At 36.2% G+C, this 12,309-nt stretch overlaps 1 protein-coding gene across 1 annotated transcript; it reads left to right on the forward strand.

Annotated features, from left to right (window-relative positions):
• The first annotated feature begins 9,526 nt into the window (after nucleotides 1-9,526).
• Nucleotides 9,527-10,495, forward strand: LOC138835539 (olfactory receptor 14A2-like). Its single transcript, XM_070034028.1, has one exon. The coding sequence runs from the start codon at nucleotides 9,527-9,529 to the stop codon at nucleotides 10,493-10,495; it is 969 nt and encodes a 322-aa protein (XP_069890129.1).
• The last annotated feature ends 1,814 nt before the right edge of the window (nucleotides 10,496-12,309 follow it).

Here is a 12,309-nt window from a genome sequence, read left to right on the forward strand (position 1 = left end):
CATAGCCCTCTGAATTTGGGCTTCATCGTTATGCATATAAACTATAATCTTCAAGCCATTGACTGATTTTTAAATAAGTTTTTTATTGTGAAAATACAGTACAGAGGGGTTACAATTTCATGAGCAAGGTAATGACTATATTTCTTATGAAGCATTGTTGCCTCCTCCTTTGTTTTTCCCCTACCATCCCTGCCCTCGATCTCCATGACTACACTCCTCCCTATCACCGTCCCCCCAAAGTTGTAAGGATTGTTTTTTGACATAGCATCTTGTACATCTCATTGATGCAATGGGTCCCCCTATATCCCTATTTAAACAATTTGTTTTTTCCTTTCTGTTGCCCAAATTATACCAACATCAAATACAGTGAAAACAGGGGTTATCCCGTGGGGCAGGGACACATAAAGCAACAAAAAATCATGTGGTACCTTCTAAATACATTAGAAACAATAGCAAGAAAGAAAAAAGCACTTATGTCCCAATCTTGGGATTCATTTTGCTTAACATCATCCTATCTGACTTTTTCTGCTTATCCCAGATGTATACTAGTTATTGCAAATAAGAGAAACCATGGGACCTATATTTCTTTGGGCCTGGCTTACTTCACTTAATATAATTTTTTCCAAGTCTTTCCTTTTCCTAACAAATGGTGCAATACCATTCTTTCTGATGGAGGCATAGAAATTTATTGTGTATATATACCACACTTTCTTGATCCATTCATTTACCTAGGGGCATCTGGGTTGGTTCCATATCTTAGCTATGGTAAATAATGCTGTAACAAACAACAGACAAGAGTCTCATATCTAAAATATACCTAGAACTCAAAAAATTAAATCCCCCAACAACAAATCCTCAAAGAAACAACTGCCCAATAGATGAGTGGCTAAAGACTTAAAGAGAAAGTTCTCTGAAGAGGAAATAAAAATGGCCAATAGACACATGAAGAAATGCTCAACTTCTCTAGCCATAAAAGGAATGCAAATCAAACAACATTGAAATACCACTTCACCCCGGTTAGAATGGTTATAAGAATTCTAATAAAGATGCTGGAGGGGATGCGGCCAGAAGGAAACCCTACTGCATTGTTGGTGAGAGTGTAAACTTGTTCAACCACTTTGGAAAGTAGTATGGAGGTTCCTCAAATGACTCCACATAGAGCTCCCCTATGACCCAGCAATCCCACTTTTGGGCATTTACCCAAATGATCACTAACAAGCCCATACTAAAGCTACCTGATTATTTTATATTACTTATTTATCTTTTGGATTCAAACTTTATTTTGGCTTATCATATTAAAATACACGTACAAAGGAGTTTTAATTCAACGTGTCAATTTGTGTGTACATGCATCTTGATCAGTGACATCTCTTCCATCATTCTTCCTCCCCCTCCCATCTATCCCTTTCTTACCCATATCTAAAGCTTCCCAGTTACCTTTTCACAAATGTCTATTAAACTTATTTCTTTTTTAATTATTCAAATTAGCACCATTTTGGTAATCCATTTCCATTATCTATTTTTGTAGTAATCTTACAATTAGAATAATAATTTTTAGGAGGAGGAATAATTTTTTAAACACCAAAGCAACAAATGTATAGCTACTCACTTCACATTCAATAAGACTGTAAGTATTTCTTGTTTAACAGAACAGTCTTGCCTGGGACTACTCTACCCACTACAGTTGACCCAGTTGCCAAGGACCAGGATCCAATCAATTTCCTCTCTCATTATTTTCCTCTGTATTTTCAAGCCTTTGGAAATTCATCTCTTACAAAACACAAGTTGATTAGTCTCGATGAGGAGGTATGTTAAAATTTGCTTTGGTAGCAGCATAGATCAACTTGAAATGAAGAGCAAAAGATTTGCTATTTAGAAGTGTCAATCCTCATTTACAGAACGGTTGGCAAGTTGGAGAGAGATCCATGGAAATAATTAACAATTAACTTCATTGTATGTATTTAAATATCTATTTTATTAGCAAGTCTCTTATTTGCCAATTCAACAAAATACTTTGTATTGGCTACATTAATATTTACTATATAACTTTCTATATAATGTTACTCATCCACATTGAAAGATAAATTTCTATTTGGTGATGTTTCCTTTATGTGATGAAAAGCTTTAAATTTCTTTTTGTTGGTGGTGGTGGTTTTGGGGCTTGAACTCTTGCCTAGGCACTCTCCCTGAGCTCTTCATCTCAAGAGTAGTGCTAGCCACAGCACCACCTCTGGTTTTCTGGTGGTTAATTGGAACTAAGAGTCTCATGGATTTTCCTGTCCAGGCTGGCTTTAAACCATGATCCTCAGGCTCCTTAATAACTATGATCACAGGCATGAGCCACCAGCACCTGGCCTTTCATTTTTGATGTACTTCACTATATTTAGAACAGAAAATATCCTTACTCTTTGTTAAAATGTTACAATATGTAAAACCAAAACTAATTAAATGATTCAATGGCTATTTTCTCTCTGAGCTACCAAAGAAATTTACTGGGCAACACTAAGGTCTTACTTAGAAATTTAGCCAGTAATTAAAATAATCTTATGAAGATACATGCTTATTATTAATAAACATCCTAGCAGAGGAAGAAATAACTCATTCATATTAGCCATCAATAGAACAAATAAAATTGACATTTCATTGCTGAGTTTGAAAACAATGTGAGGCCTTCTATACATTTTTTAAAATATTTGCTTGAACTGCTGGTGGGAATATAAACTAATACAACCACTCTGGAAAGCAGTCTGAAGGCCTCAAAAACTAAACATAGACCTTCCCCACAATGCAGCCATATCACTCCTAGGCATCTACTCTGAGTATCATGAACCAGGATACAGTAAGGACACCTGCACATTCATGTTCATTGTCACACTAGTCACAATTGCCAAGATATTGAACCAGCCCAGAAACTGCACAATAGATGAATGGATCCAAAAAACGTGGTGCCTATATACAATGGAATTTTACACATTCATTCGAAATGATAAAATAATGGCATTTGCAGGTAAATGGATGGAACTAGAACAAAGCATGTTGAGCGAGATAAACCAAGACTAGAGAGACAAATGGCATATGTTCTCCCTGATATGTGAATGCTAGATTTGAAATGCAATGAGATATGACAAACTATATATGATTGTAGACACTTCACATATGGTGTATACGCGTGCATAGATGAGCAAAGTTTAGTGGAAAGTGAGGGAAAATGTGCAGCAAAGGAGCCCATCAGCTGCACCTGACATTGGTAAAAGTGAACCACACACAACTCCTGGTCAGCACTGGGAGGGAGGAAATGAGAGAGAATAAGGGAACAGATGATACTAAGCCAAAGGAAAGAAATGTACATTTCACCTGATGGATATAGGGGTAACCCTGCTTTTTATCACTTCTAAAACAACAATAAATTAATTTACAAAATATTTGCTTGTGAAGTGGTGCTGTGGCTCCAGTGGTAGAGTGCTAGCCTTGAGCTGAAGAGCTGAGGGACAACGCCCAGGCCCAGAGTTCAAACCCAGGACCAAATAAACAAAATAATTGCTTGAATGCACTCATTCAATAACTGTTCTAAGATACAGTAGAAATAAGACTTTAAGGTAAAAAGTATATTTTTCTCTTTTTTACAAGGTAAAAAGTAGATGTTTAGTCTGATTAATATTTTGCAGATTAAAAATATTCAGATTCTATAAACATCACGTAGCTGGACAATTTCAAGAATGAAAATGCATGACTACAGGGAGGATGACTCAGCACGAGCCTAATGCTTCTCCCTCAATACAGTGGACACCATGGCCAACCGCAGAGTGGAGAAGGATTTCTTCCTCACACAATTCTCTGACTAGTGGCTCCAGTCTTCCTAGGCTTTCTGTTTCTGTTGATTGGCTTAGAGGTTCTCATGGGAATCTCCTCTTCTTCACTAGTGTCACTGTGGACTGGTGTCTTCACACCCATGTACTTCTTCCTGAAGAAATTGTCCTTCCTTGAAATATGTTTCATTTCAGTCACAGCTCCAAACCTCATGCTGAATTCTGTGTCCAGCAGGAATGCCATCTATTTGTGAGGATGTGTGTGTCAAATCTTCTTGGTTGTTCACTTTGTTGCTTCTGAATTTTTTTCTCCTAACAGCCATGTCCTATGACCTCTTTGTGGCCCTCAGTCACCCTCTACATTATGATGTCATCATAATAGAAGACTCTGTTTGCAGAGTCTTTTGGGAGTTTCTTTGAGGTTTAAACTCCTCTGAAACATTATATTTATCTTTCTGTGGCTCCAGAAAACTCCCATAGTTTTTCTATAATGTCCTTTCTCTACTAAATATTTCTTTCTCTAATTGCCTTTCACCACTGGTACTTCTTTGGCCATCGGAACCACATGCAGATTTTCACATGCATGGTGTTATCATATATTTGGATCTTCAATCCCATGTTGAAAATGCCATCATTATAAGGGTGTTCAAAAGCCTTCTCTACCTGTATACCCCATTTCTTAGTCATGCTACATTTTTAAGTAATATGTTTCATTGCATGTTTGAAAGCAGTCCCTGACTCTCTACATCTTGAGGATTTTCAGTGTCTCTTTTCTATACAATGCATTGTGATCAAAATCCTAAATTTAATTTTTAAATGTAAATTTTAAATTAACCTTTTTCCATTTAAAATTTAAATGTAATTAAATTTTAGTTAAATGTTAATCAAATTAAATTAAATTTGAAGTAGTTTAAAAATGGAGTTTACTATCACAACTTTATTATGAATACAATGTAATGGCAACCCTCAATTTAATTTTTTTACACTCTAAATTTTTATTGAAATTGCACATCCAGGAGTATTAACAAATGACTAGTAGGACTTTTTTAGGTGATGGACTCCAGACATACTTTGATGTACACAGCACCAGATGTCTCAAAGTCATTAGGGAAATCAGAAATCAGGAATAATTGATATGAGTCTGCCTTTTAAACAAAGTGACCAAATAATTATCATGTCTTTTGCTTGCAACTCTAATTGTTTGATAAGTAGAAATAAGAATATATAAGTAATTTAGCATAATTCTGATAAAAATATGAGTCATGTCCTCCTGATGTATCCTATAATATTGTCTGGGGCCTGGGCCACAAGTCTACAGAAAGCACCAGTAATTGTCACATTAATTATTTTAAGAGGAAATCACTTAAAAATGTATCCAAGACATTTTTTTTCCTCTGGGAAAATCCTAAGATGTTAACCAATTGTCTTTAAAAAGACCTAATATAAACCTTCACAGTACAAATTTCAGCTCACAATTAAAATACCTGAAAGACTCAAAAGACGTTCCTGGTTGCATTAATGTTCATCCTGCCATGTTAAGATATTCTTAATACTTAGCAAAGATACTTGAGTCATGAAGAAAGTCTAGAGGTGAAACGTCTTTGTGCCAGAGGTTTTCACATGGTGAACTGCATGTTCTGCATTACTTTCAATTGGATGAAAAATATTTTCTCCTCAAGTGGACTTGCTGAAATTACCTCCTTCAATATGTCTTAGAAGTAAGCCATTGTCCAAGTTTTTGAAGAGTGTGAATTACTTAATGGTATGAGCTTCACATTTCTGTTGATGATCTATGAAAAGATTCTCTTCTTCAAATTGCATGTTTTTATTTTTATTATCTATAAGTAGTTTACAAGGTTGTTTCCACTTAAAGCATTTTATGAAGTATGAAATATAACATATATTGATTGATGATAAATGCTTCCTAGATATTGAGGAGATTTAAGGTAGAGACTATAGGCAATAGAAAGTGACAGTTATTTCTTTACCGTCTTTCCTTGAGTATACCCTACTTTGTATTTCCCTTGAATGACCAGTGATTGGGATAGGTGAATAGAATTTCCAGCCCTTTTCTACACAATGACCACATGCTGTGCACGCAATGCATATTACAAGGTGACCCAAATGTCTTCATCTTTCACTTTTTAACTGTGGTTTCTAAAATGTCCTCTCTACAGATCTTTGTCTTACACATTCTTTTTCTTCATTTCAGTGGCAGCCTCTATCACATATAATCTTTCCCATGCCTGGGCACTAGTAATCCTAGCTGCTCAGAAGAATGAGACCACGGATTTAGGTTTGAAGCCAATCTGAGAAGAAACATCCATCAGTCTTCTTTCCAGTTAACAGCAAAAATCTGAAAATGGAGGGATGGCTCAAGCAGTAGACTGTCAGCCTTGAACAAAAATGCTATTTCAAGTCCCAGGACTGACAAACACACAAAAATCTTTCATATCCTCACCAATCAGCCTCCAGAAAGACTCCAATCTGACATTTTGTGTGTGTTAGTCCTGGGGCTTGAACTCAGGACATGGGGGCTGTCCTTCAGTTTTTTGCTCAAGGTTGGTGCTTTACACTTGAGTCACAGTTTTGCTTCTGGGTGTTTTTTTAAATTTTTTTTGGAAGTTAATTAAGATCAGAGTCTCATGGGTGGGAAGGAGGCTTTGAGCCATGACACTGTAATTGACTTAATCCCTACCACCATCCAAGCTTCTTCTTTGCTATCTGATTTGTAAATATTTCATCTGGCTCTTTCTAACAAATTTCATTTCCTTGTTACTATCATTTATTCCAATGTCTGATACACTTGGGAAGCTTTCTTAGATTTTTAGTACAAATGAATAACACTACATTAATAACAAACATTTTTAAATATTTTGATCATTCATGGAACACCTCAGATATTATTAGCAAATGACATACTTATAACAAATGAATAGCGGAAATGCTCAGGTAACATGGAGGAAAAATTTGTTATAGTGGTCTCTCAGTATTCCTTTATAAAGAAAGCACACTTCAAGAAGTCCTCAAATTATTGCTTCATACATGTGTATGCTTTGGACAGGAAATTTTTCTAAATTCTTTTTTATTCTCATAGTAAATGAGATTTTTAATATATTAGACTATGAACTAAAGATAATGCTAACATATCACCTTACTTAAATCTCGATAATTACCTCTCTTGGAATATGAAAACAAGAACAAGTAGTAGTTTATGATTTCAAAAATAAGTGAAGCTTTGGTTCCTGAATAGAGCAGCACACAAATTGACATATGCTGAAGACAAAGGACTTTGGGTTGGTTTGCTGTGGGAACCCTATACTAACAAGACTCGGGCTTCAAGGAGTTCCTGGCAATTTATCTGGCCACTTATCTCAGAAACCAAGCAGAGAAAAAGTAATTGTGAGATGCAGATAAAAATTTAATTACTTTCTCTGTATTAAGTAAAAAAGAAAGATTGAGTACTACTCCAACTCTACCATCACTGGTACTGACAGATGCTCCAAAACTATATGGAAAGAGAGAATAGTTATACACATGCAAGCATCTTTGGTCAGTCAATATCTAAGGTCTATTCACAGTTTTATTCGTGTGAAGAAAATTGGCTCTGCTGGAAGACAATCTGCTTGGGTAATAAGGAAATTACCACTGCTCATGGGGTAATTTCATTTGTTCATAGAATGTTTTTTTTAATCAAATCTATGATCTTACATACAGGGGCAACTCATCATGGAATCATCTGCCTACAAGACACACTGTTCCAGAGAAATTTAGCATGACATTATAAAAGGTGTTACTTGGTAAGGTATGGAAGATACTTTGGCTACCATTACCTAAATGTCTTTAACCTTGAAGAAAAGAATTACTGGATGTGGATGAATGACCATTTTTTTAAGTTGTTATTATAAAGGTGTTACAGAGAGGGTACAGTTACATAAGTCAGATATTGAATACATGAATTCCCTTTAAAGGATAATCATGCCTAAATACAGAACGGAGGAAAAATTGACTCACAATTTAAGGCAATAGAAGACTATACTTTCAAGAGTCATTTCTATGGTTGATTAGTAGAAAAATCTCACAGAATGTGTATAGTACCATATGGAGTTTAATAAGTACTAAGTACATAAATTTGTTATCAAAAAGACCAAGTTAAGGCAATGAGACAGACACAAAGCAAAAGCTCAAAGCCCAAGCTTTTATATCATGGGGCATCTGCAGTCCCTAGTGAAGTCAATGCTTTCATGAAAAGCAGAATCTAAGCTTATGTTACAGCAAAAGGATTTGTCTTGAAACATTAGACAAAATTGTTTGATGTAAATGCTCCGTAGATTGGGACAACATTGGTATTTAGTGAATTTATAGCCATTCATAGAATAGTAAGATTGAGGATAAAGTGAACTTCTGAAAAAAACTACTTGATATCATTTTAGGATTTTAGTTGTTATTTATTTTCTTAAAATTTTGAAATGTAGCAACTGTACGTATTTATAGGGGGAAGTATATTGTTTCCATACAAATGCATGCTATCCAGTGAACACATAGGATATTTGTCTTGTCTATTCTTGTTTTTAACCATTACTTTATATTGAAAACATTCTAATTATTGTTCTAGATTACTGAATAAATTGAGCATTCCAAAGAGAATCCTTAAGAGTCTGTATGAAAGCACCAATAACTAACAAGTCCTTCTAAATTTTAGTCTCAAATTTTAAGAAAGAAAAGCAAGACTACTTTACACCTTGATTTGACAATTACTTTGTATGAAAAACAATTGAGTAGATATTGCTGGTGTAGGCTAGTGGTAGATTACTTTCTCAGCATGTACAATTCCCACGATCTCTAGCATAAAAGATAGAGAACAAGGTGAGAGATAGATGATAGATAGATAGATAGATAGATAGATAGATAGATAGATAGATAGATAGATAGATAGATAGATAGATGCAGACAGACATACAGGGATACATACATACATACATTTATACATCATACACACAGATAGATACATAGAACATTAGATAGGTAGGACACAGATAGAAGAAAGAAAGAAGGAAAGAAGGAAATAAGGAAAGAAATAAAGAAAGAAAGAAAGAAAGAAAGAAAGAAAGAAAGAAAGAAAGAAAGAAAGAAAGAAAGAAGACAGACAGGAAGGAAGGAAGGAAGGAAGAAAGAAAGAAAGAAAGAAAGAAAGAAAGAAAGAAAGAAAGAAAGAAAGAAAGAAAGAAAGAAGACAGACAGGAAGGAAGGAAGGAAGAAAGAAAGAAAGAAAGAAAGAAAGAAAGAAAGAAAGAAAGAAAGAAAGAAAGAAAGAAAGAAAGAAAGAAAGAAAGAAAGAAAGAAAGAAAAAGAGAGAGAAGGATGGAGGGAGAGAGGTAAGGAGGGAAGGAAGGAAGGGAGAGAGAGAAAGAAAGAAGGAAAGAAAGAGAGAAGGAGGGATGGAGGGAGGGAAGGAGGGGAGGAAGTAAGGAACGAAAAAAAGAAGGAAAGAAAGGAAGGAAGGAAGGAAGGAAGGAAGAAAAGAAACTGACAGACATACAGAGAAAAATATTGGGTTAAAGTAGAAGAAAGAAAAAGGGAATGAAGTTTGTATGCAACTTCAGAGCTAACTAACATAGTTATGAGTCCTCCCAAGTAAATGGTTACACATAGATGTTTCTGTGCAAATTGTAACCTGCTTCCATATCTGTCCTCTTGGCAGGCAGTGAAGAGAGTCCAGTATGGCCAATGTCTCCTTGGTGACAGAATTCTTCCTCTTGGGGTTTTCTGACGTGCCAGAGCTGCAGACTTTCCATGGTGTGCTCTTCCTGCTGCTGTACCTGGCAACCCTCGTGAGTAACCTCCTCATCACTGCTCTCATCACCCTGGACCTGAAGCTCCAGACACCCATGTACTTCTTCCTCAGGAGCTTGTCTCTGTTGGATGTCTCTTTTGTATCTGTTCCAGTCCCAAACTTTATTATTGACAGCTTCACACACAACAACTCAATTTCCATTCTGGGATGTGCCTTCCAGATACTCTTGATGACTTCCTTCGCAGCAGGAGAAACATTTGTCCTCACTGCCATGTCCTATGACCACTATGTGGCGATCTGTCATCCCCTGCATTATGAGGTCATCATGAATAGCAGGGTCTGTGCTCTGATGGCAGGTGCATCCTGGGCCCTTGGAGGACTCTTTGGAGCTGTGTACACAGCTGGCACGTTCTCCATGCCTTTCTGTGGCTCCAGCATGATCCCAGAGTTTTTCTGCGATATTCCCTCATTACTAAGGATTTCATGCTCTCAAACACCCATTGTAGTATATGTAAGCATAGCAATTGGCATGTATGCGGGCGTGTCTTGCTGCATCTGCATTGTGATCTCCTATGTTTATATTTTCTCCACTGTGCTTAAGATTCCTACTACTCAAGGTCGGTCCAAAGCTTTCTCCACATGCCTCCCCCATCTCCTTGTTTTCACTGTTTTTATGCTAACTGCTTGTATTGTGTATCTCAAACCACCTTCAAGTACACCCTCAGTTCTTGACAGGCTGCTTTCTGTGATCTACACTGTATTGCCACCAGTATTTAATCCTGTCATCTACAGCCTGAGGAACAGTGACATGAAATGGGCTCTGATAAGGTTGCTCCAAAGACTCAAGGCTAAGAATTTCACTTCCATCAGCAACTCCAAGTGTCTGTGCCTATGACAGAGTGCCTCTTAGTTAACAGGGAACGATTTTTGTAACTTTGGAAAATCATTAAGAAAGAAAAGAAAATCCTTTTTGTTTCCTGACTGTGATTCAGAATGAGTTTTACTTCTATCAGTGAAGGTTAATGCTTTTAATCTGAGTTTAAAGACAAGCTATAGAATCTGTCAAAACTGGGCGGGGAAGGTGGCTCAGTGGTAGAACGCTTGACTTGCATGCATGAGGCCCTGGGTTCAATTCCTCAGCACCACATTAAAAATAAAAAAAGCCAGAAGTGGCGCTGTGGCTCAAGTGGTAGAGCACTAGCCTTGAGGTGAAGAGCTGAGGGACAGCACCCAGGCCCAGAGTTCAGGCCCACAACCGGACCCCCCACCAAAAAAAGGAATCTGTTAAAACTATAGTAAAAGTCACATTAATCATGAGAAATTTGCCTTGTTATTCACTAGTGCCTCCAGCATAAAGATATATCTATATAGTCTGTGTAATGTACCCGGAAATTCTGTGTCATATTAGAATAACTTTCTAAACTTTACATTTAATTGCTAATTGCTAAGAAAATAATCCAACATTTCTGTGAATTTTCATTGATATTGTGCTCTTCTCATTTATGTTATTGGTGTTTTATTCAGTTTAACTATGTAAATGGAAAGCAATATAGTCAATGATGTCTTCAAACATCAAACATCTAACAACTTCTTTGTATGCCATCAACATTATCCTGAAATATAATTCAAATGAAACTTTTCTCACATCTAACACATTTATTTATCTTTATGTTTTTTCCTGATAAACTTTAAAGGTCACACCACTTTGTGTTCTGTCCCTCAATAAACGCAATATGTTTAACAAATGTCCTCAATGTAAACATGAACCTATTATCAGAGTTTAATGAGAAGAATGTCAGAAGACACAGTAATCATAAGCTAGCTTTACTTATGTTTATATTGGTAACATTTTATTGATTTAATATTTAGATAATATTGTATTTATTGCATAATTCTCTAGTTATTTTTCACTGCTGTTCTTTTTTCCTAAAAGGTGTTTAATATCACAAGAAAAGACAATCCAAGCCCTGAGGATTTTTTTTCCTTTAGAAGACTGATTGCTAATAAACCAAAAAGTGATAGAATCATAAATGTCATAATTTTTGATTATCTGTATTGTAACTGATTAGATTAACTTTGGTATCTCTGTAACAGATGATTTGGTTGCTTTGTTTGCAGTACAATTTATGGCTGAATGATATAAACTTGTGAAAACCTAGTTTCCCTACCCATATTGCAATCTTCTCCTCTCAATATTTCATAATCCTGTTCAGTCTGTGAATGGATATTTGAATATATTCCTATGATTATTGCAATACTTTCTAGATTAAACTTTCTCCATTCTAAGCACAGTGTTCAATAATAGTTGGAATCCAATACACACAGAACACTCAATTCTGATTTGGGTATTTGGTAACAAGAGATTAAGATGAAAACACATCATGTCAACCATTGTTTCCACAGTGAATGATCTATTTTTTTGGTCAGAGTGGAGATAAACGGCCATAGGCCTCCTAATGCAGGCATGGAATTGGCTGTCAGTGATATGAACCAGGCCAGCATAGGAAGCATGGCAGGTGTATCCTGATCATGCAGGAGTTGCCAGAGCGCCTTGTGTTCCTCTTTTTTCCTGTGCCCTTCCCTACCCCCTCAAGCTTCAAGTAAAGAAGATGAAGTTGGTGAAGTTCTATGCTTATCTGGTACAGTCCAATCTCTCCTCCTGACTCCTTGTCTCCCTAGGTGCTGGCTACAGAAGTTGCCATAAAGTGA

The sequence above is a fragment of the Dipodomys merriami genome, unplaced genomic scaffold (genome assembly GCF_024711535.1).
Source record: "Dipodomys merriami isolate MVZ:Mamm:240054 unplaced genomic scaffold, mDipMer1.0.p SCAF_24, whole genome shotgun sequence".
NCBI classification, from domain to species: domain Eukaryota; kingdom Metazoa; phylum Chordata; class Mammalia; order Rodentia; family Heteromyidae; genus Dipodomys; species Dipodomys merriami.